At 42.4% G+C, this 22,826-nt stretch overlaps 1 protein-coding gene across 5 annotated transcripts in view; it reads left to right on the top strand.

The window, feature by feature from the left end:
• Positions 1 to 22,826, top strand: part of CHMP7 (charged multivesicular body protein 7) — a 95,805-nt gene that overhangs the window by 18,795 nt on the left and 54,184 nt on the right. For all 5 annotated transcript variants that reach the window (XM_085634026.1, XM_085634027.1, XM_085634028.1 and 2 more), the window contains exons 3-4: positions 5,151 to 5,322; positions 12,759 to 12,944. In XM_085634026.1, the coding sequence (XP_085490152.1) occupies positions 5,151 to 5,322; positions 12,759 to 12,944 (358 nt within the window). The remainder of the gene's footprint in view (positions 1 to 5,150; positions 5,323 to 12,758; positions 12,945 to 22,826) is intronic.

The following is a 22,826-nucleotide window of genomic DNA, read 5'->3' on the forward strand; positions in this document are numbered from 1 at the left end:
TGGAGGGCAGGAGGAGTGGACTGGTACATCATGCTAAATGGAGGGCAGTGGCTGCACATCAGACCATGCATGGCAGGAGGGAGGAGGCTAGTCCATGGATTCAGACAACCGAGGATAGGGAGGAGGTGGATGGGGCAGCAAGCTAACTGTTCAGAGAAGGTGGGTATTAGGAACTTTATTGTTTTCAAAATGTGTGTCTGTGGAACTACTTAAAATATGAACAAGTATGCAGCATAATCTCACTTTTATTCAGGAAGAAGAGGACGTTTGTGACTGTGGCTCCGGGCTCACTTGGCAGAAACACCTCCTGACCCTCCACTCCCCATCGCAAAATGTAATGCCCGTGAAAAGGGTAGGTGGACGCAGTGTTATATAGAACATAGTCCTGAGAGCACGATTGAAAATGAAAACTAGATATAGTATATGGTATAAACTATGCACCAAAAAGTGTGATATAAGATGAACTGGGGCGTGAAATATAATATGCAATACATTGTGCGCAATGACAGATTCATTGGATAGTGCGATATAGCACAGGCACTAGCGCATGCTATGCGATATGCGCCTTGGAGTGTAATATGCACAGGGCAGTGTTGTGTAACCTAACTAGTCTCTAAAGTTGTAATATAAAATATGTGCTGTGGAGTGTAACATTGCATATGCACTGTGACAAAGATATGGATCCCAGATTGTAATATGTATGGCATAGCGCTGTGTGTTATAACATAGGCATTGAGGAAGGTACGTTAGATGGGGCAATATAACCTGTGCGAAGGCAAGTGTGGCATGACATATTCACGGGGTGGTGTTACTGTGCACATGGGCTAGAGAGTGTCATAGCATACGCACTAGCTGGTGGAATACAACACAGAGGTGTGAGGCACTCGGCGGACACTGGTGGGTGTAACACAGCATTGGGCTCAGCCAGGAGCACGCTGTGACTCTCAAGTGAGGTTCGTCTCCTTTCCAGAGAGTAAAATAAAAAGTATTACACATCCGGCGGTGGATGTGTGTTTTATTAACCGTGAGGGGGGTTTCTTGCATAGTTTGGTCGAATTTTTGTCGAATCCCCTTTGAATGGCTTGGTGTGCGTGTATATTAAATGTGCCCGTCAATAGCTACCCATGTTTGTATAAATAAACAACAAGGGTCTCTACTTGGTGAGTACCCACCGGCGGGGGCGCTGAGATTAGGCACGGTAGGGCTTCAGACACGTCAGAGATTCACTAGCGGTGTAAATACATTCCATGTGGATTCATTCTATACATAGTCGCCTTTTAATGAATATCACGCAAATAGTCATGGTGATAGGTACATACGGTTTGTCCAGCATGTCCTAGGTGTTTCTATAAATATATATATATGTTTTTAATAATAAAAAACTAAGGCCGGCCCCGGGGGATAAGGTCCCCGGGGTCATAAGTGGCCTGAGGAGGGGGACAACGCAGCCCCCTCCTAAAGAATAAAAAAAAAAAAAAGGCCATGACCCGGGGGTTGGGGTCCCCGGGCCGATTAAGGCCTTGGGAGGGCCAAATTTATTTTTTTCAACAAAAAAAATGAGGGTGCAGTCCCTGGGGGATGGGGTCCCCAGGACCAGTAAATTAGAAAAAGAAGGGGGGCCACACAGCCCTCCTTCTTCTTAAAAAAATAAATAAAATAAATAAAAGACCGGCATCGTGCCACGCCCCCTCCTTGCAGCACTCTGCAAACGCGCCCCCTGGCCAGTTGTAAGTTGGGGAATTAATTCCCCTTCAATACTGAGGGTCCCTGAGGGCCAACTAGCCCAACAGGTATCTCCAGTATGCGCCAGGGAGCTGCGTTGCAGACAGGTGTTCTGAGGCCACGCCCCTTTTTACACCTCTATGCAACGCAGCTCTGTGGCACTTACTGGAGGTACCTAGTGGGTTAGTTTGACCCTGGGGACCCTTAGGATTCAAGGGGACTTAATCTCTCAACTTAGAACGGCCACAGGGTGTGTTTACACAGTGGGGAAGGGAGGGGACGGGGCCTGAGGTGACATGTGCAAACACGCCCTATGGCACGTTTTAAGTTGGGGAAATAATTCCCTTTCAATCCTGAGGGACCCTGGGGGCCAACTAGCCCACCAGGTGCTTCCAGTAAGCGCCACTACTCTGCGTTGCAGAGAGGTGGTGCAGGCCGTGCCCCTTTTTACACCTCTCTGCAATGGCGCTTACTGGACGTACCTAGTGGGCTATTTTGCCCCTAGGAATCCTCAGGATTCAAGGGGACTTAATCTCCCAACTTAAAAAACGGCCACAGGGCGTGTTTACACAGTGGGGAAGGGAGGGGACGGGGCCTGAGGTGACGTGTGCAAACACGCCCTATGGCGCGTTTTGAGTTGGGGAAATAATTCCCCTTCAATCCTGAGGGCCCCTGGGGGCTAATTAGCCCACCAGGTGCTTCCAGTAAGCGCCACTGAGCTGCGTTGCAGAGAGGTGGTCCAGGCAGTGCCACTTTTTACACCTCTCTGCAACATAGCTCTGTGACACTTACTGGAGGTACCTAGTGGGCTAGTTGGACACTAGGGGAAGTGAGGGGACGGGGCCTGAGGTGACATGTGCAAACACGCCCTGTGGCGCGTTTTAAGAGGTAGTTTTAATCCCCTGCCCTATTATATACTAGGGGCTTACAGAGGAGGTCATGCTGATCACAGGGGGACCCCAACGCGTAGTGTTCCCTAGTGTATGTAGGTGTTTTCACTGTATTCTGAGTGTCTTTTAACATAGCACTGGCTCTAGGACTGGTTAGTCAGACTCAGTTACCACCAGTATCCGTCTGAAAAAGTTGAGGGTACAGGATGATTTTACAACAAGGCTTCTTTCTGCTCTTCTGTTTGTTCTTTCTGCACGTTTTCCTTCTTCCTGCACTTTTCTTCATCTTTGAGGACTTCTGTTGTTTCTTTCTGCATTTCTTTTTTTTCTTTCTGTGCGTTTTTTCTTCTTTCTTCACATGTCCTATCTCTGTAGGCATAGTTAGAAATTAGCATTTAAAAAACCTTTGAAATTCACTGAAAAAACCATAGGTTTCAGGCACGTTATAGTTAGGAATTAGCATTTAAAAAACCTTAGAAATTCACTGAAAAAACCATAGGTTTTTAGGGGCGTTATAGTTAGCTGGACTTTTCACTCGTACAAAACCATTGATATTCCCCCGTTATAGTTAGTTCAGCTAACTATAACTCGCGCGCCCGCAATGCACTGCTGATGACGTCACATATTACATCACTCATGACATGGTCAGTGACATCACTCATGACATCACTGATGACATCATCCTTGTGATAGAGTGGCAGACCTCCTCTCCCCCTAATATAACCTTTGATACACACATTCAAAAATAGAAACTAACATTTTCAAAACAATGGACATACCAATATCAGTTACAACAACCTATTCAGTAATTCTAAGATCCACATACACATCCACTCATTCACCAACAGTCCTATACAGTCACTCATACATGTACTCACTCATCATATGTACTCATACACCTATACATCCTGTTACACAACGCCACTCATCCATAGAGTTACTCACACACATAGTCACTCATGCTAATAAAGAATCAAACATCCTTTTACTTGCATATACAGTTATACACACACCACCACACTTACTTCTACGGAAACTTACACATACTTTGTCTTTTAAACAATCACTTATAGAAACACATACTTATTCATAGTGGAACTCTTTCAATCTCTCACTCTCACATATACTCACTTATATACACCAATAGTCACCTATACTAGTTTAAAACATATGTAGTTACTCATAAAGACACTATTGAGACAGTCATTCACTCACTAACACACCCATGCACACACTCATGCACCCATACAGTCCTGCACACATGTTGTCTTCAACACATACAAACAATGAGTCACTCATTCATGCACCTATGCACTACGTAATACCCCCCACCGAACCATACAGACACTCATACTGATACTCTAAAAACCAAGTAATAACCTACATAGACACTCATGTAGCTACTCACCAACCCATGCAGCCACTTATACACAAAGTGAGAGACTGATACAGATATTTACATATTTAAACACTACTCACTAAGCCATGTATTCACTAAGATACACTTAATCAGTCAGTTATACAATCAATTTTTCAAAAACAAATCATCCATTTAGACACTTATATGCCCATTTATTCTTCCATCGACCTTGAGATATACATATATAAAACCTATGTAATTTTCAGAAAAACACACATTCACTGGATGATGTCATCAGTGATGTCATTTGAGATGTCATAAGTGATGTCATGAGTGATGTAATATGTGACGTCATGAGCAGTGCATTGCGGGCGCGCGAGTTATAGTTAGCTGAACTAACTATAACAGGGGAATTTCAATGGTTTTGTACGAGTGAAAAGTCCAGCTAACTATAACGCCCCTGAAACCTATGGTTTTTTCAGTGATATATATATATATATATATATATATATATATATATATATATATATATATATATATATATATATATATATATTTGCTACAATGCACCAAGATGCGAGTCACTCTTAGGGCGGGTGCCAAGATGCGGCGGTGCCCCGCATAATATGAATGCTCCACAATCCCCTCATTCAGTAGAAGGAAGAACAGCACACGCGGGGCTTAGTTACAGCGATTATTTATTTTCTTATTAAAACCAAAAAGAGCTGGGATGACCTCGGACCCCTTTCTGCATCTTAAGAAACTATGGTTTATAATATTGCCAGCTGGTGCGGAGCTCCTTGGTGATGTGTGTAAGAGATCTCGCCTAACATCTGTGGTGTCCCACTTCATACCAGGGTGTCTCCATCCACTGTTCAGTAACCCCAGTGGTAGACAGTAGAGGCTAGAGATGGGGTTAGCAGGTGGTGCCTGATAGACCAGTTTATTAGTAGGCAGGACACTGTTAAGTTTGGTTACTAAAGAAACAATGACTCAGGTCAATTAAAGTTTCGATAAAGCCTTCATCAGACTATGGAGACTCGTGTTGTAATGCTGGAGTTGCACGAGCTTCCACAGCATCAAATAATTGCTTTGGTTCTCCAGGCTTAGTTTGTCCCAAAGCTTTCTATTTGCTTTGTTACTCATGCCATTGCTTTTCTCTTTTTCACTTGTTCCAGGCGTGGCGAGCTGCAGAAGGAAACGCAGTTTGTGGCTGGGGTGGAAAGTGGCTGGATCTCATGGGGAGTGGGGCTGCTCGTGGTAAAGCCCTTGAAGTGGACATTATCAGCGGTGCTAAGTGGGAGCAAGGTCCCTGCAGATGAGCCCTTTGTCGTTCTTGAACTCATAAAGGTGGGTGCTAATGACCTGTGTTGGTACGTGTCTGGTTTCTCCTCACCCAGCGAGTCCACTAATTTAGTATTTCTTTGCAGGGTGAAACACATGCATTGCCCTATAAAGAGGGTACTTAGTAAATCTTCAGTTCTACCAATTTGCTCTGCATGGCATAAAAAACGTGCGTTAGCCCCTCAAAGGTTAATTGCCCGCCTTCCTCGTATTGTGGTAGGTTACACACTCTGCTAACCGTGACTTTTCTGTTACTGGAATATGGGAGTGATCTAGGTCAGGTAGATGGGATTCTGCAGAGTTGTGTGTTTGGTCTCCGTTTTTCAGGAACAGGTGGTCCTGCAGGCTAGTACTGAGTTAGACTGACAAAAGCTTGATAAAGGTCTTGGCCAGAATAAGTGGCTGCTTCAAGGTAGGGTCCCTTCCCATGTCTTTTATGTGAATTTCTTCCCCTGGCTGCCTTTGTCTTGTTCTTTTACCCATTACCACTCTTCTCTTTTCCCATTCCTGCATTCCTTACCATTTCTTCTTGACTTCCTTTCCTATTGCCTTCGTCTTTGCCTTGTTATCTGGTCTCCCTTTCCCTTGTGTTTACATTTTGCCCTCATCTCTCTCCGTGTGGTCTCACTCCACCTTGTATCCCTTCTACAATCTCTTTTGCTGTCTTTCTTTACATCTGCACTCTAGTCCTCACTTTCTTTTCCCATAGTCACGGTTTCCCTTAATTTTTTTGCCACCTCTTCGTATTACCTAATTTCCCTTCCACATCTTTTCCTGAGCACTTTTGCCTGGTTTCCTTTCTCCTTTACCTGGATTTCCACTAGCACTTTCTTTGTCTCCTACTATTTCTCTGGCTTCCCTTCCTAATGTCAGTGGTCTCTTCACCTTTCTGTGCCTTCCTTGTTCCCATTTCCTGGTTTACCTTTGCTTGGTTTCTTTCCCTGTTTCTCCGACCTCCCTCTGCCTTTTTCCTGATTTCATTCCCCGGTTTTCTCTGGCTTCTTCTCTCACCCTTTCCGTCATCCACATACTTTCTTTGCCTGGTTTAATTCCCTCTCCTTCATCTGTTTTCACCCTCTTTCTCTGGTTTCATTCCCATTACTTCTCCTTAGTTTCAGTCTCTCTCCGTGCCCTGATTTATTCCACTTCTTTCCTTTTGCCCTTTTCTCTGATTTTACCCCCACCACGTTCTCTGGCTCTGTTGTCTGCTTCTAATAGTTCATTTCCATCCCGCTCTTTCCCTTGTTCGATTCCCCTTTTCCTATATTTCCCTCCCGACCCGTTACTTTCAGCCCCAGTTCCTTCACCCTCCCATCACCACTCTTTTAAAATGTGCCACCTCCTTGTCTTAACCCCCTTTCCATTCGCCTAGTTTCCAACCCTGTTTCTCTAGACCAGCTCTCCTTTCTTTGGTTTCATCCGCTGCTTTTTCTAGTACACCCCTTGTCTTTGGTTTCACTCCCTTCCAGTAGTTCTGACCACTTCCTTGGTTTGATTTTCTCCGTTTACTGCTTTCAACCTACTCTTTCCCTCTTCTCCTTTTACTATTTACATTCTACCCTTTCCCTTGGTTCCATCTTTCCCCCAGCACCTGGTTTCATTCATAAGTTTCCATGCATCTCTTGCACGATGCCACACTACCACACCCCCAGCTCTTCTTTTTCCCTGGTAACCTTTTTTAGTGTTTTTCCTCCCAGTCTTTTTCTAGCCCCCACCCCCCCTTTCCCTCAACACCTTTTATGTGCTGTCTGTCATTTGTCTGTGAGACCTGAGTCAGGCAAACGTTATTGGGTAGTGTTCAAGTGAATAGCTTTGTTTGCTCCTGGTGTCCTAGTACTCCTATACTGGTTACTGGATAACCAGTACTCCTTTTGTGCCTGACTATCAATGAGGTGGTGTATGCCAGTTCCTTTTGGAAGTGGTACAGCATAGGGAGTCAGCTAACAAACAAAACATTTAAACGGAACACAAAGTTCAATGTAAAGCCAGTGCAATATATTTAAAACATGTACATCCTAATTTATACAAGGGCAAGGTAGGGCAGTGTGAAAATGAACGTTACTTGCACCCTCTGATGGCGAGATACAACCTCAGCATTATTGTACCTTTCCTTTGCCAAGGCACACCATTTTATAAAATTGAGCCTTTTCGATGTCGTTAAATATATTAAAGCCTACAATAAGTGCCTGGACATGCGGTAGCTGGGGTTTTTCTAAAAAAACTTGAGAAAGAATATTTAGGTGATCGCATTCATCTTTGAATCACCCTAAATTATTTGAAACACGGCTTGTGTCAAATTCTCTTTAATGTGCAGTTACTTTAAACTACCCATCCTGAGACCTGTGTCTCAGTTTCTACGTTGGTTGCGTTCACTACCGCCCCTCTGTCAAGCCTTCGCTAGAACCCTAGCGTGGACCTCAGGCCTTAATGGGGTGAACCTGGAACTGACGAAAATGAAACTATCAAAATAAGACAAAAGAATAGGCCTTTAAAGTTTAAAATCATTTGCTGTTTGTTACTTAAAAAGAGCCAGTATCGTTTTTGCTGAAGGACTCACTAAAGGGTCCTGAAACACCCTAGATCACTGGGAACGGTGTTCACCCAGGGCATTGGGGTAGAAAAGGATGGAATATGGTTAAAGTTCTGCAAACATCTTGCAATAGCTGTGGAAATGTTGGAGTAAGAGACTGTGTTCCATTGATACCAGAATCCACTTTTCAAACCTACAGAAAGGTGGACCCCATAAACCAATATTGTGCAAGCAGATTAACCTTGCTTTTATTTGGAAGTGATGAAAAACAGATAAAGGGCACCATGGCAGCCTAGGTGGTCTTCATCACTAAGAGGAGAGTGAGAGGAAAGAAAGTGTCGGTGTTGGGACAGAAAAGTCCTCTGCATGGTAAAACATGTCTACCTTTATCCTGAGTGTTCAACTATACTGTTGTCTTGTTCTCTAATGCTGATTTTTGTTGTCATAGGCAAACACAGACTATGCGTGTGCGTCATGACATAGGCCTGTCTTGCGGAGTGCAGTTTTGTTGGAAAGCGCTACTCTTATAGTATTAGAAGGCTACTGCCTTCACCAGGGGTTAAGCAGAATAAGCGTGGCAGCATACGGTGAAGTGATCCATAGAAGTAAACAGGTCTTTTTTTATCCTGGGTCACTGCAGCGTGGTCTACATGCGCACTCAACTTTTTAAAGTTCCACTTTTGTGCTCTTTCATTCTACTTGGCCTTCATCAGGTAGATGTAGAGTACTGTGAAGCGTAGGAGTAGTGACTCTGTGCTGTGCCTGGGAAGAGTACAGTACAGGGTTAAAGCGGCACTGTGCAGTATAAGTGTGGTTAGTGCATGTACTAGGTTAGTATGCCAGTGAGGAATACGTTACATGAGAGATGTAGTGAGGTGCAGTACATGCATAATAATGTGAGTGCTTGAGGGAAGTACAATACATGAAGGGTGAAGTGTTGTGCAGCGCTCACATGTGGAGTGTGTGTTGGCAGTGTGTGTTTGCAAATAGCACACCCGTGGTAATGGTAAAATACGTAAAAGCTATAGTACTGAGCAGTGCACGCAGACTGAATGTGTGTGCTGAATGTATGTGTCTGTAGTGGCTCAATGAATGGAGGTAAAAGTACTAGAGAGTATGTGTGCTGTGAAAGCACACTGGGTGCAAGTGTGTCTGCAGTGGTACATTACATGGAGGACCCTGGGTTCCATTGTGGGAAGCCCAGGCCTTACTGTTGAAGACATGAGGAGTAGAAGAATACACCCAGACAGATTTGTGTTTTTCTGCATTCCTGTGAGCTGGTTAGGACACGCACTTGAGGAAAGGAGAAAGAGACTCCCTCCCCCCACACACACACAATAAAAAAGGGTGCTCTTTGATTCAGTGATAGATCACAAGGAAGGGGCTTGAACACATCTCAGGAAGGAGGTGGGGCGGATAATGGAATCACAAAGAGTCATGCTGAGAGTACAGGATTAATCCTTTGATGCACATCTCACTGGCTGATATCCAGGTGTGAACTCGGGTCACTCCCATGAATAGTGATTTGGCACTATCCACTTCAGAGTCCTTCCTGCTGTGACATACAACCTTTTAAGAGGGAAGAAGATAAGGAAAAATGTACACTTCAAAAGAAGCAGAACTCCAACATAAAACTTTAAAGACTCAGTCTCTAAATCACATTTAGTGTCTGGAAAAGGACTATAAAAAGGAGGAGGTTTAGATCCCAAACTTTGTCATCTGCCTTGCAGCCAGATGGGCTGTGTGAGAAGGGGAAGCTTTGCAAGACTTCTGCCTGTGACCAGGACTGAGGGCCAAGGCCAGCTAGCTTTCCTGCTGCTAGAGGGGACATCACTCAAGGAAATAAAGAGCACCTGCCCTGGAGCGCCTGCCTGCTTGCCAAGACCAGTGTGCCCTGTGAGGAAGAGGAGAGCATTGGAGGGAGCAAGGACCAGTGGTAAAACCCATATCTCGAGGACTCGCTGTGTGAGGATTTGACTGTGCACTAATAAGGTTGTTGCCAGTGTGCAGGATTGTTTTTGGCAAACACTGTATGACAGGAGAAGACTGCCATGGACTAAGCTTTTCATGAGCTCTGTTCATGAAGCACTAAGCCAGTACGTCCTTGTTACAGCAACCTCATATTCCAGAGGTGGCCACCATTGAAGTATTTGTGTGACCAGCATGCCGGGGCCCGTGAACACCTTAGCAGCAATCACCATGTGCCAGGAAGGGTCGCCATGGTGTGGGCGATTGAACCAAAGGAGTCTGTTGTGTCCGATGGTACCACCGCAACCCATTATGCCAGAAGGGGAGCTGCCGGTACTAAGTTGCCAAAGATTTCGGGCCATCACCCGGGATTGGGGAGGCTGTGATGGATAGTTCATGACTGTCCCCCAAGGACCTGGAGGACATCGAGGAGGTCGTCGAACCCTCGCTGGGCTCCAGCCGGGAGTCGAAGGATTACATTAAAGCTGGGGAGAAAGTGACTTGCTGCGTCGTCGCAAGCTGCAAGCTGCTCCGATCACTGATGTGAGTGAGCAATGCCGCTCAGGAGAGGGAGAGTGTGCGCCTGCTGCATGTATCGCAATCAGCCAAATCCTCCTAGCTGGATCTGAGCTCACTAGTGCCCATGCTCATTGGACCCGCTACAACATCAAATACTTCTGTCCTGCATGAGTGGGTAAGACTTGAACTGGGCCTGCGGGGCCCTGGGGAATTTGCTGCTGAAGGTGCTGAGGCACCATCGACACTTTTGACTAACTCCCAAGAGTGAAAGGGGAACTCTTAAGTACAGCCTACTAGTGTACATTCCCTGGATGCACTCACAAATGAATGGGGAATAATCCCGACCACATTACACGGAAGAGTGTGAGACTGGAATTAGCCTAACAAGCACTAGTGTCCCAGCCTCAAGGGGACTGTGTTATTTCTTACGAATGTCTTTATACCTCTGCATGTGTAGAGTTAGGAATAAAATATTTCTTTTTTATTTTTTTATACAAAATAAAAGCAAATATTTGACTGGACATTGATTTAGTGACAGTACCATGTGCACTTCTGAGTTAGGGGTTGTGTTCACTCATCTGCATTCACCTATTCCCCCCCCCCCCCACCACCCCAGGAGACTTTGACTTCCAGTCCACAGCTACCACTGAGAATCAAGTGGGGAAGGGGTACTTGGCCCAGATGCTCAGGTTCCATAGTAGGTCAGACCCCGGGACATCAGGAGTAAGAAGCCTTAACCACCATGATTAGGCCTTGTAGCCCCTGCATGTCCCGTGGCCCTCTGAAAGGGGTTCTGACAGTCGCCAACCCTTTCAGGCCATATACTGTTACACTGATGAGTCATGAGTTGTTCGCTAAACTCCTGTGACAGGTGCACACTGGGGGCAGCATGTGGAACTGACAACATATTGATCTCAATTAATTTTAGGTCTTTACACCAGAGTCATGTTTCCCAATCTGTGTGCGAGACGATTTTAGGTGGGTCGCGAATGTTTAAGCAATAAATAAAGATACCTATACATTCTGTATTTATCTGTCACGTTTGCTGTGCTTCAAAGACAGAGGTCAAATGCCAGTCTGTCTTATAACAAATTGCTGCTCATATTTTTTTAATCGGGGATTGGTATTTACAAAGTCGTCTCACTTTGCAGTCAGAGAAAGTAAGGTGTATTCTGTGTCAATCTTGCTGGTGTACAGGGAGTGTGAAAGAAAAGGCTGTAGGATCTAATTGTTTGTAACACACAACAAAATGTAAATGCCTGTAAATGAAATGCACACCTTCAGTAGTTAAGAAAGCAAAAATGAAGCACTTTTTTTTATAATTCTTAAGTGTGAGAAAAACAAATATTTTAACAGAATCAAAACAAATCAAGACACTTTACTTGGTGATGCACAAATGATAGATATTTTCTGAAACACGATTTCCACACATTATCATTTTTGTGCATGATATTTTTAGCTGTAAAACTGAATGTATGTGATATTTATTGGTCATTTCAATGGAAAATATGCTGTCTGTAAATGGCAATGCGCTACCACATGCTGCTTTAGTTACATTAAAAAATCACCTGTCCATTAAAACTAGGTGGGTTGCGAAAGTTTGTTCTAAAAATTGTGTTGTGGTTCTAAAAGGTTTCGGAAGCTCAGCTATAGAGGTTGGTTCTGACCATTGAGGCCGATGGAAAGCAAGGGCAGCAGGCCATTACCGTGTCTTGGGTTGGTATCTCTTTAAGTCTGTTCTCTTAGATAGACCTCTAGCAGCTGATGCTCATTTGTCCTCAGAGTATTGACAGGTGCTCTCTACGCTCAGCACTCTACCTGCCATCTTCTCCAAACGCCAAAGAAGCAGAAGTGGTTTCTTGACCCTAGGCTTGGCCCAGGGCTTGATGGGTACATCAGCTAAAAGCTTAGTGCTTAGCTCATGCTTTCTTTAATACTGCTGCATGTGATCTTCTGCTAAAGTCAAAAGTAAAACTGAAATATTGGTTCGGGATAAGAGTGTGTAACTCAAAGTTGGGACCGCAGAGAGAAAGCCATTGCCTAATCGCACGGGCTGCCACCTTTTTAATTCAATTGGTGGCTCAGTAGATAGAAATGTCCTCATTCCAGTCTTTCTCCACAGCAGACAATGATGCAGAGAGTGAGAACACCAAATGTGATAAAGGTAGAGTAAAATGCTGCATGTATTTTCAGATGCAGTGTGACTTTCTTGTACTTTTGTTTGATTTTTATCCTGGGCCAATACTTAAGGCCTTTAGGAAGACTGAAATTCACCTGGTCCAAGACCATGGTCCCAGTCCCTGGTTTATTTTCCTCTCAATCGACGTTTCTAAACCTTTGATTGTCCTAGTTCGGATATCCAAATCCTCTTAACATTCTCACACCTTGTCTGACTTGCACTAATCATAGACTGTGTCTCCTGCAGGAGAAGGCTGCTGCTTTATTTCACACCTACCAAGAGTCTCAATTGTCTTCGCACCCTATAACATCCCTCCCTGAACTGCGCTCACTCTGCTCCGAAGTCTGCAGGGATGAAACTGTCTTCTGCCTTGCGCTAGTCCAGCTACAAAAGGAGAAAAAGGCATTAGTGGTGGACAAGAATGGAGAAAAGGTAAGGGGAGGAGAAGCTTTGCACTGACATTTTGGGACTTGAGATTTTCTAACAGTTTTTGGGGCTGCATCAAGAAATTGCGTTGAGCCCCAATGGTGGGAGTGACAAATCTATCAAGGGTTGAGTTTCCTATTCCGGGAGTCTGTGTTTATTGCCTCTTTCAGTTTTGTCTACTTTGTATTAACATAGTAGGTAGATTTGATGGCCTTTATGGTTGACTGACCTTGCTCAAGCTGTACAGGCTTTTCAGAGCCCTAGCCTTTTGTGGTATGTCACAAAAATTCTCTGTAAAGCAGCCCACCACTGCCTAAGCTTTCACATGTTTCCAAAAGATGTGTATGTAAATGGAGTGAAGGTCTTGTGCTTAGTTTCCTCATTGATGAGTGTAAGATCTAAAGGCCTTAATCAGGGTTCAGCAGATGCTGGATATCTGCCATAAAGTAGTGGTTATCCAGTGTGCCTATTAAGAATGCATTAATGTCAGTTGCACTCTAAATGTGATAGGTGGGATGTTCCCCACGTTTGGCAGATTTCACAGTCTGTCAAAACTCTTAAGGAAGTCCAAAGTTTCTGATGTATTAGATTGCCAGAAATGATATTTGGTCTGGCTAAGATGGCAGGATGGCTTGTTGAGTTAAGTGCTTCTTGTTAACTTCTGGTGTGATTTACAGGTCCTGCGGTTAAGTCTCTCCAAGAAAAATTGGTTAGAAGAGGAGCACTCCTTAATAAACTCTTATATTTTTAATACTGTTGCTTTTATCCTTGTGGGCGTGCTGCGGGGGCTGACGTGCTGCCTAAACACGCCTTTTCAAAACTCAAAAGTGTATCAAGTATTTCGACTTGGCCTCTGTGCACTTTATCCAGCTTGCTGTTACTATGAAACATCAAATCTAAATATGTTGTATAATAAACAATTTTAAGAACCAAGGCTTTCAAAACATATGACTTCGTACACAAAGTTTGTTGATCAATCTTTTTTTGCCAATTTTATTCGATTGAATTCAAGAGTGCTTATCTTGAGGCTTAATTTCTTTACATATAGACTTTAATGTCCATGAAATCAAATTTCCAAACATGCCCAATGCATATCGGGCCACATTGGCCCTTCCTCAGGGGCTATAATCTGTAAATGATGTAAACAAAGTAAAACAATTTAATATACTGCTTTGCATGTGCAGGGGAACAATAAAGATTCTAATTCAATTCTTAGTTGGTGATTGAAGTAAAACATTGTAACTTGATTCAACAGTTCGTAGTTCATGCAAACAAAATATCGGCTTTTCATGATTGAACAGTTTGATTGTTCGCGATTGTGAATAAACTACCCAGCACCTATATTTCACGAACACCTCGTGAGTGTATTTGACTTAATAACGGCGCTCTCGCTAATAATCTCAACATTACGCACAGGTTGCAGTGCACAAAGGCTAAGAAAAGAGAAGAATCTCACCAGAATGTTTGTCTGTAAACCAATAAATTGAATAATCGTGACTGATGCCTCTGATAAACGCCTACAATAAACAAACAAACGCCATGAGTCTCCTCACCTCACAACTAAAAACAAAAATACAAATCCGAACAACAGACTTCTAATTACCTTAAGTTTCTGCCGAGAATGTTCTCGCCGATATACTTCATCAACCAGACCCAGTGGAGTTAAATCCTGGTTCTGTTTCTCAAAGTTTTCGACCGACATACGCCAAACCTACCAACTTAAACTCATGCGCGAGACTAAAAAACAAAAGAGGACTATTCTCTATTTTTTCAGCCGCCATGTTTGAATGGTGTAGGATACTTCAATAAAGTATCAATGGTGCTGACCTACTTTTAAACCTGTGATGATTGAGTAAACTAAAACGAATTACAGCCAAATTTCTTAAACACGGGAACCTAAAACTACCCAACATGAAACTCACAATAGTTTTAGGAGCTGCCCTGTGAAACCTCGATCTTAAAGGTAAACAGAGAACCAATGAAAACCTACATATAGTCGGTTGTTGCAAATGACTCACCAGTTCCTATTGCCAGAAACTAACCCGAATGCTGGAAAAACAGTGTTATACAAAAACAGTGTGGAAATAAAGATTACAAAAAGTAAAATAAAATACTGTGACTAAACAATGACAGTAAAACACATGAAAAACCAATGATTTAGTTACAATGTTTCATCTCATATATATAAATACCTAATACAGGTTATTGAAATCTATGAATCTTAAATTATTTATGATAAATTCTCTTCTTTCAAGTGGTAAGACGCCTAGGTACCTTCACATATAGTACAGTTACAAAAAGTGGCGGAGGCAAGATGGCGGCTGTAGGTACGGTCGTGTGAGCTCGTAGCTCCGGACTGACCAGAGGCAGAATGATGGCGGACTGACGGCGGCGCCGATTTACATCGCTCAAGCACTGAGATATGCTGAAAACTCACCGAAGGTGCACCGATATGCTCTGGCTGCTTTTACGGCATATTACATCACTGTTGGTGGCAAGGAGGCTTTGGATGCAGGCCTGGGTTATAGGGCGGCCGCGACGTGGTAGCGGTGAGCCCGCAACGATTCTGAGGATGCCGCAGAAGGCTGGGCGTGGCAGAGCCCGCGGAACAGCCGAGAACGAAACAACCAGTGGCGCAGGCGCTAGCAACTCAGCACCGGGAGGAAACATCAAGGGGAAAGCTATGACTCTGGTGGAGAGGAAGACCGAAGGGGGTAAGTGTTCTATCCCCCTCGTGCCTACAATCTTTACCAGTAAATCTAAGAAAAATGCTGTCCCATCACTGGTTAATATTGAAAAAAGCAAAACAGGAGGATTTAATCCTCTCCCACAGAATAGAGATGCAATTTGTGAGCAAACGCCAGAGCATGTAGTCGTGGATAAGTTACAGACTGAATTAATACATACAGATAAATTCAGTGCTAAAACTATTTTTGAAAAACCAATATCAGAAGCATCATTGATTGCTGGAAATGGGGTAACTAAAGTTGGCTCGGAAAAAAGCAAAAGAGATGGAGCACCCGCTAATGGAGACAATATAACGAGCACTCAGATGCCTATCGCTAATCAAGCATTAAAACACCCAGCTAAGGCGCCACAGCATGAGGGTGTTAAAGACTTGGACTCCGGCGATTTTTTTTCTCTCTCTGATTCATCAGATACTACTGATGGGGAGCTTGATTTATCAGAGTGCGAGAGCCCTGTGGCAAAGGCAAACGATTGCCAGGCTAGCGAGTGCCAAGTGGTGGAAAAAAAATGGAATGATGTGATAGATAAAAATCCCCAGACTGTACGGAAAAAGGATAGCCACAGGGGGCCAACCACTCTCGCTACCTCTGAAGATGAATTAGAGAAACTACAATGGGATTAATCATTTACCTCGCAATTCGAAGCGGCTGGTGTCACTGTCATGAGTCCCATAGATGTTGCTGAAAATGTTTCTTTGACAGATATATTCCAAAGTATAAAGGCACACAGGGAAGAAACTAGAGCGGAAGGTCAAAGGGTGCAGGGGGCCTGCCGGAAACTGCAGAACACGGTGAGACGCATAGAACAATCCTGCATGGAGTTCACGGCGCGCTTTACGGAGGCTGAAGCAAGAATTTCCAGTTTAGAAGATGAGCTAGCTGCTCAGAAAATTACTACAGAGACTCTAAGCTCAGCAAAAAATGACACTTTGTGGAAACTAACTGATTTGGAAAATCGCTTGCGCAGAAATAACTTACGTGTGATTGATATTCCGGAGGGGTTGGAAGGGTCTGATGCTCGACAATTTATTATAGATCTGTTTATAGAGGCCTTTCCTACCTTAACCCAATGGGACTGGAAAACAGAGATACTGCGTGCTCACAGATTCCCCTTTATTCAACGAGTTAGACCCAGTCAAACACAAGACGCCCCTCGCCTTAGAGCTATTCTAATTGCTGTTAATAATTTCTTAGCAAGAGAGGCTCTGTATGATCTAGCCCGTCCTGACTGAAAAAAAAATCGGGTAAAGGTATTGAGTTTTTTGTGCGCCCGGATTACTGTCCGCTTACAGTCGAGACTAGATGGCAGTTACGACAGCTTATCACAACAAAGGAGCCCAAGCGTATCTTTTAAATCCCGCCAAATTTAAGATAGTGAGCAAGAATCAAACAAGGTTTTTTACCTCAGAAGCTGCAGCCAAGATATTCTTACTTTCACTATAAATGTTATAAAGATAGGTACTTTTTGGCTTATCTCTGGCACTCTAATTGGGTTCTTAGAGTTTTTCTTTTCTGTTAGATAAAATAACTTGCAATCTGCTAAATGATGCTTTTAAGTGTATAATCATTCTGTCACTGGTGGTTCAGTCTGGGGCAGCTGGGCTCAATTGCATCCTTGGGACCATTGGTCCTAATGCCTCATTGAAGGGGATGGAGGGTTGGGGGGGAATGGGGGCTTAACTGCCCGCCACAGAGGAAGTACCCAACCATGTCATTTGACGCCATAACAAACTTAACGGAAAACAGAGCGACTACTTTGGCAAACACAAATGAGCAAGCTTCGGAGATTTATTCTCTAATACATGAAGCAAAATCTTTTAATGTGCAGAGAAGCACTCTACGGCAACAGCTAAAACAACTGGAATTCTTAACAAGGAGACAATTAAATCAACGCCTACATGCCTCCACATTGGTACAATATCACCGAGCCAAGAGGATCCCCAGGGGGTTAAGACTGTCGATAAAACCAATGTTGTTCAGATTTCACCTTAAAGGATTTCATGGATTGTTGGTACGCAGTCCTCAACAAATGTTCTTTTGACTTAATTTTATTATTAATAGAGGAATTAGAGGAATTAGCTGTAGTGATTAAAGATATCACCGAGGAGATTTCAGTAATTAAAACGGATCTTGAAACAAGGATGGATACAGAAGACTGGAATAAAGTTCTTGAAGATATAGATGTTAAATTGGAAATATATTCAAAGGAAATACAATAAGGGAAGCTCAGGAAATATAAAAGAGACACTCTAGACTACAAACTCAACGAGGTGTATACATGGGCGGAGGTGTATGCTCAAAGGAGAGCTTATTTCAGAAAGAATGTAAATACCTCTTCAGAGGAAAGTGTGGCAACCGAGGGGGATACGCAACTAAATAGATCTCCACCCAGGATTGACAAAACCAAAGATAAGACAAGACAAGATTGGAAGAAACAACTACATCTACTGAAGCCTCAACTTCAAAATCTTTTTTATCTCAAGAAATAGATCCCAGCCAACCCCCAGGAAAACATGGAGGAAAACCAGGAGAAGTCAAAGAAAAAGCAAGATTGAATTTGAGAAGCCAGAAAATAACTTAGTGGTAAACATTTCGACTGTCCAACTCAACTCGAAGCAAATTCAACTTTTAAATAATGTACCAACTTATCACACCACAGCGTTGGAGAACGAAATAGCTTTATTTAAATTCATGAGAATTCTACGACTACGACATTTTTTTGCCACACTACCTGATAATGAAGCAGAAAGGAAAGAATTGGAATTTATAGAATTTAAAAAGAAATCTACATTTCAAGCACCTACATCTCATAAAATATTGGATGCCTTTGAAAACCTAGTCAAAAATGATTTTACTAAAATCAATGTTAAAGCATCAAAGAGAACCAATTTCACTCGACATGATAAAAATATTTTGAACTCTTTAAAATTCGACTCCAGAATAGTGATCCAGAAAGCGGATAAAGGAGGCGCTACAGTAATCATGGACAGGACATTCTATATGTCTAGAGTGAACGAACATGTTTCGGATTCTGAAACTTATTTACGGTTGGATCAAGATCCCATTCAACTAATAACAGTCACTCTTAATAACATTTTAGTGAAAGCTACTGAAATGGGTTGGATAACCCAGACTATCAAAAATTTCTTGACAGTCACTAACCCCAAGAGACCAGGGTTATATATGCTACCCAAAATTCATAAAAATCTACACAATCCACCTCTAAGACCGATCGTTACAGGGTGTGGGACGATTTTTGAACCCATTGGACAATACATCGATTATTTTTTACAACCTTTTGTTCAAAACTGGTCCTCCTATGTAAAAGACACTACACATTTCCTACAGAAACTTCATATGGTTATCATCGACAAAGAGATTTTACTATGCACAATGGATGTGAAAACATTGTACACATCCATCCCCCATGGGGATGGGATGGAAGCAGTTGAATGGGCATTATTAAAACAATCCACAATAGGAGCAGATAAGGTATTTGTTCCTGAAATGCTACACTTCTGTCTTCATCATAGTTATTTTGAATGGGAAAACAACTTTTACTTACAGCTAAAAGGTACTTCAATGGGTTTTGCTGGGGCCCCAGCATATGCAAATACCTATATGGCTATGTTTGAGGACAAGTTCATTAGCACTGATAAAGAATGGACAGATAATCTTCTTTTATATTGTAGATATATCGATTACATTTTCCTTATCTGGGGGAACGACAGGCAATTTCTAGAAATGAAAATCGCACAATTGAACCAGTATGATGAACATCTACAACTCACGAGTACGATTGATAAAAGATCACTATCATATTTGGTTGTTTTGGTAACAGCTGATGAAAATAATATACTTATGGAAGTTTATCATAAGTCCACGGACAAAAATAATGCATTATCATTTAAAAATTTCCATTCGCAGAATTTGAAATATAATTTTCCATATTCCCAGATGCTCAGAGCTAAGAGAATTTGCTCAGAAGAAATTTCACTTAGAAAAAATGTTAACATCCTCAAAGAAAGATATTTGTCTAAAGGTTATTCTGAAAACATTTTAAATGAAACAATTTCTAAAATGTCAACTAAATCACGTGATTCGCTTTTGGAAGTTCAACCAAAGCAAACTACAAACAGACAAGTCTTTGTGTCAACATTTTCCACTTGTTCGAGCCAATTAAAAAAGATAATAAACAAACGATGGGAGATTATAGAACATGAAAGCGATTTGAAAGATTTATTTGGCAATAAACCTATCTTTGCATATAAAAGATCCAGAAATTTGAAAGAAATGCTAAAATATCAACCCATAGCACATACTCAAGAATCCAAAGGAATGAGACGATGTCAGAACTGTGTACATTGTAACAATGTTTTATGCGGAAACACAATACAACATCCTCATACTGGAGAAACCATCAAAGTCAAAATCAATGCAGCCTGCAATTCAAAGAATATTATTTACACCATAAAATGCCCATGTGGATCATTATACATAGGAAAAACGGAACAAAATATTAAAACCCGCATTTCAGAACACAAGAGTACTATTCGTAATAAAAATACCAAAAGCAGTTTATCCGTACATTGGATTCAACATCGCCATACAATTGCTCATTTAAAATTTCAAGTGATTGAAATGATCGACCCCACACCAGGTAGAGATCTTACTAAAATTCTACTTCAGAGAGAAATATTCTGGATTAGAAGACTAGAAACCCAGGATCCCAAAGGGATCAATGAAAGTTGACTTAGGCTGCTTTTTGTAACTGTACTATATGTGAAGGTACCTAGGCGTCTTACCACTTGAAAGATGAGAATTTATCATAAATAATTTAAGATTCATAGATTTCAATGACCTGTATTAGGTTTTTATATGAGATGAAACATTGTAACTAAATCATTGGTTTTTCATGTGTTTTACTGTCATTGTTTAGTCACAGTATTTTACTTTACTTTTTGTAATCTTTATTTCCACACTGTTTTTGTATAACACTGTTTTTCCAGCATTCGGGTTAGTTTCTGGCAATAGGAACTGGTGAGTCATTTGCAACAACCGACTATACGTAGGTTTTCATTGGTTCTCTGTTTATCTTTAAGATCAAGGTTTCACGGGGCAGCTCCTAAAACTATTGTGAGTTTCATGTTGGGTAGTTTTAGGTTCCCGTGTTTAAGACATTCGGCTGTAATTCGTTTTAGTTTACTCAATCATCACAGGTTTAAAAGTAGATCACCAGCATTGATACTTTATTGAAGTATCCTACACCATTCAAACATGGCGGCTGAAAAAATAGAGAATAGTCCTCTTTTGTGTTTTTAGTCTCGCGCATGAGTTTAAGTTGGTAGGTTTGGCGTATGTCGGTCGAAAACTTTGAGAAACAGAACCAGGATTTAACTCCACTGGGTCTGGTCGATGAAGTATATCGGCAAGAACCTTCTCGGCAGAAACTTAAGGTAATTAGAAGTCTGTTGTTCGGATTTGTATTTTTGTTTTTAGTTGTGAGGTGAGGAGACTCATGGCGTTTGTTTGTTTATTGTAGGCGTTTATCAGAGGCATCAGTCACGATTGTTCAATTTATTGGTTTACAGACAAACATTCTGGTGAGATTCTTCTCTTAGCCTATGTGCACTGCAACCTGTGCGTAATGTTGAGATTATTAGCGAGAGTGCCGTAATTAAGTCAATTACACTCACAAGGTGTTCGTGAAATAAAGGTGCAGGGTAGTTTATTCACAATCGCGAACAATCAAACTGTTCAATCATGAAAAGCCGATATTTTGTTTGCATGAACTACGAACTGTTGAATCAAGTTACAATGTTTTACTTCAATCACCAACTAAGAATTGAATTAGAATCTTTATTGTTCCCCTGCACATGCAAAGCAGTATTTTAACCCCTTCCATGCCCATGACGGAACGGTTCCGTCATGAGCATCGGTTGCGCTGTGCTCATGACGGAACCGTTCCGTCATGGGCCCGCCCGCGCTCGAACCCTTCAGCACCGCGGGGGAATTCCCGCAGCGCTGAAGGGGTTAAATTGTTTTACTTTGTTTACATCATTTACAGATTATAGCCCCTGAGGAAGGGCCGATGTGGCCCGAAATGCATTGGGCATGTTTGGAAATTTGATTTCATGGACATTAAAGTCTATATGTAAAGAAATTAAGCCTCAAGATAAGCCCTCTTGAATTCAATCAAATAAAATTGGCAAAAAAAGATTGATCAACAAACTTTGTGTACGAAGTCATATGTTTTGAAAGCCTTGGTTATTAAAATTGTTTATTATACAACATATTTAGATTTGGTGTTTCATAGCAACAGCAAGCTGGATAAAGTGCGCAGAGGCCAAGTCGGAAATACTTGATACATTTTTAAGTCTCTCCAAGGCCAAATACAGCCTTTCATCGTCATGAGACGAACGACTCGAGTGCCATTAAATTGGTTAATAGTAACACAACTCTTATTTACAGTGTTTATAAACAACAAAAACGGTAGCATGTGTAGTATGTAAAAATAAGTTCTTCTTAAACTGATTGGAGTTCCGCTTAAGCTATCCTCCTAGGAACGTATGCGGTCTCCAGTCGAAAATACTCTGGGTTTTGGTGTACACCCCAAGGGCATGAAAATGTAGAGGCTCTTCCGCCTTGCCTCTTCCTCTATGGCGGTACAAAAGGGGGTGGTGATGGACGGAGCATCAGAACCAATCACACACACCCAGTCAACAGATCTGGGTCTGATCCATCACCGTTCTTTAGCCCACTCTGCCACGCCAGTTCAGACATGGCCATATGCAAATCAGTCTGACCCTGTGCCTCATGGGAATAGTCCAGCCCGAACTGCCAAGCCATGCCTTCCCTGGACCGGAAACAAGCTTCCTAGGACTGGTTTCTGGCATTTCAGCCGTCTTCAGCCAGGCCTGCTTGAATCCAGTGGCAAAGTGAGCAAGGGACTCACGTCTGAGCATACCCTGCCAACTTATGGCGAACAAAGCGGTACAAAAGGGGGTGGTGATGGACGGAGCATCAGAGCCAATCAAACACTCACACCCAGTCAACAGATCTGGGTCTGATCCATCACCGTTCTTTAGCCCACTCTGCCACGCCAGTTCAGATATGGCCATATGCAAATCAGTCTGACCCT

Source organism: Triturus cristatus, chromosome 11 (assembly GCF_964204655.1).
Source record: "Triturus cristatus chromosome 11, aTriCri1.1, whole genome shotgun sequence".
Taxonomy (NCBI): Eukaryota; Metazoa; Chordata; class Amphibia; order Caudata; family Salamandridae; genus Triturus; species Triturus cristatus.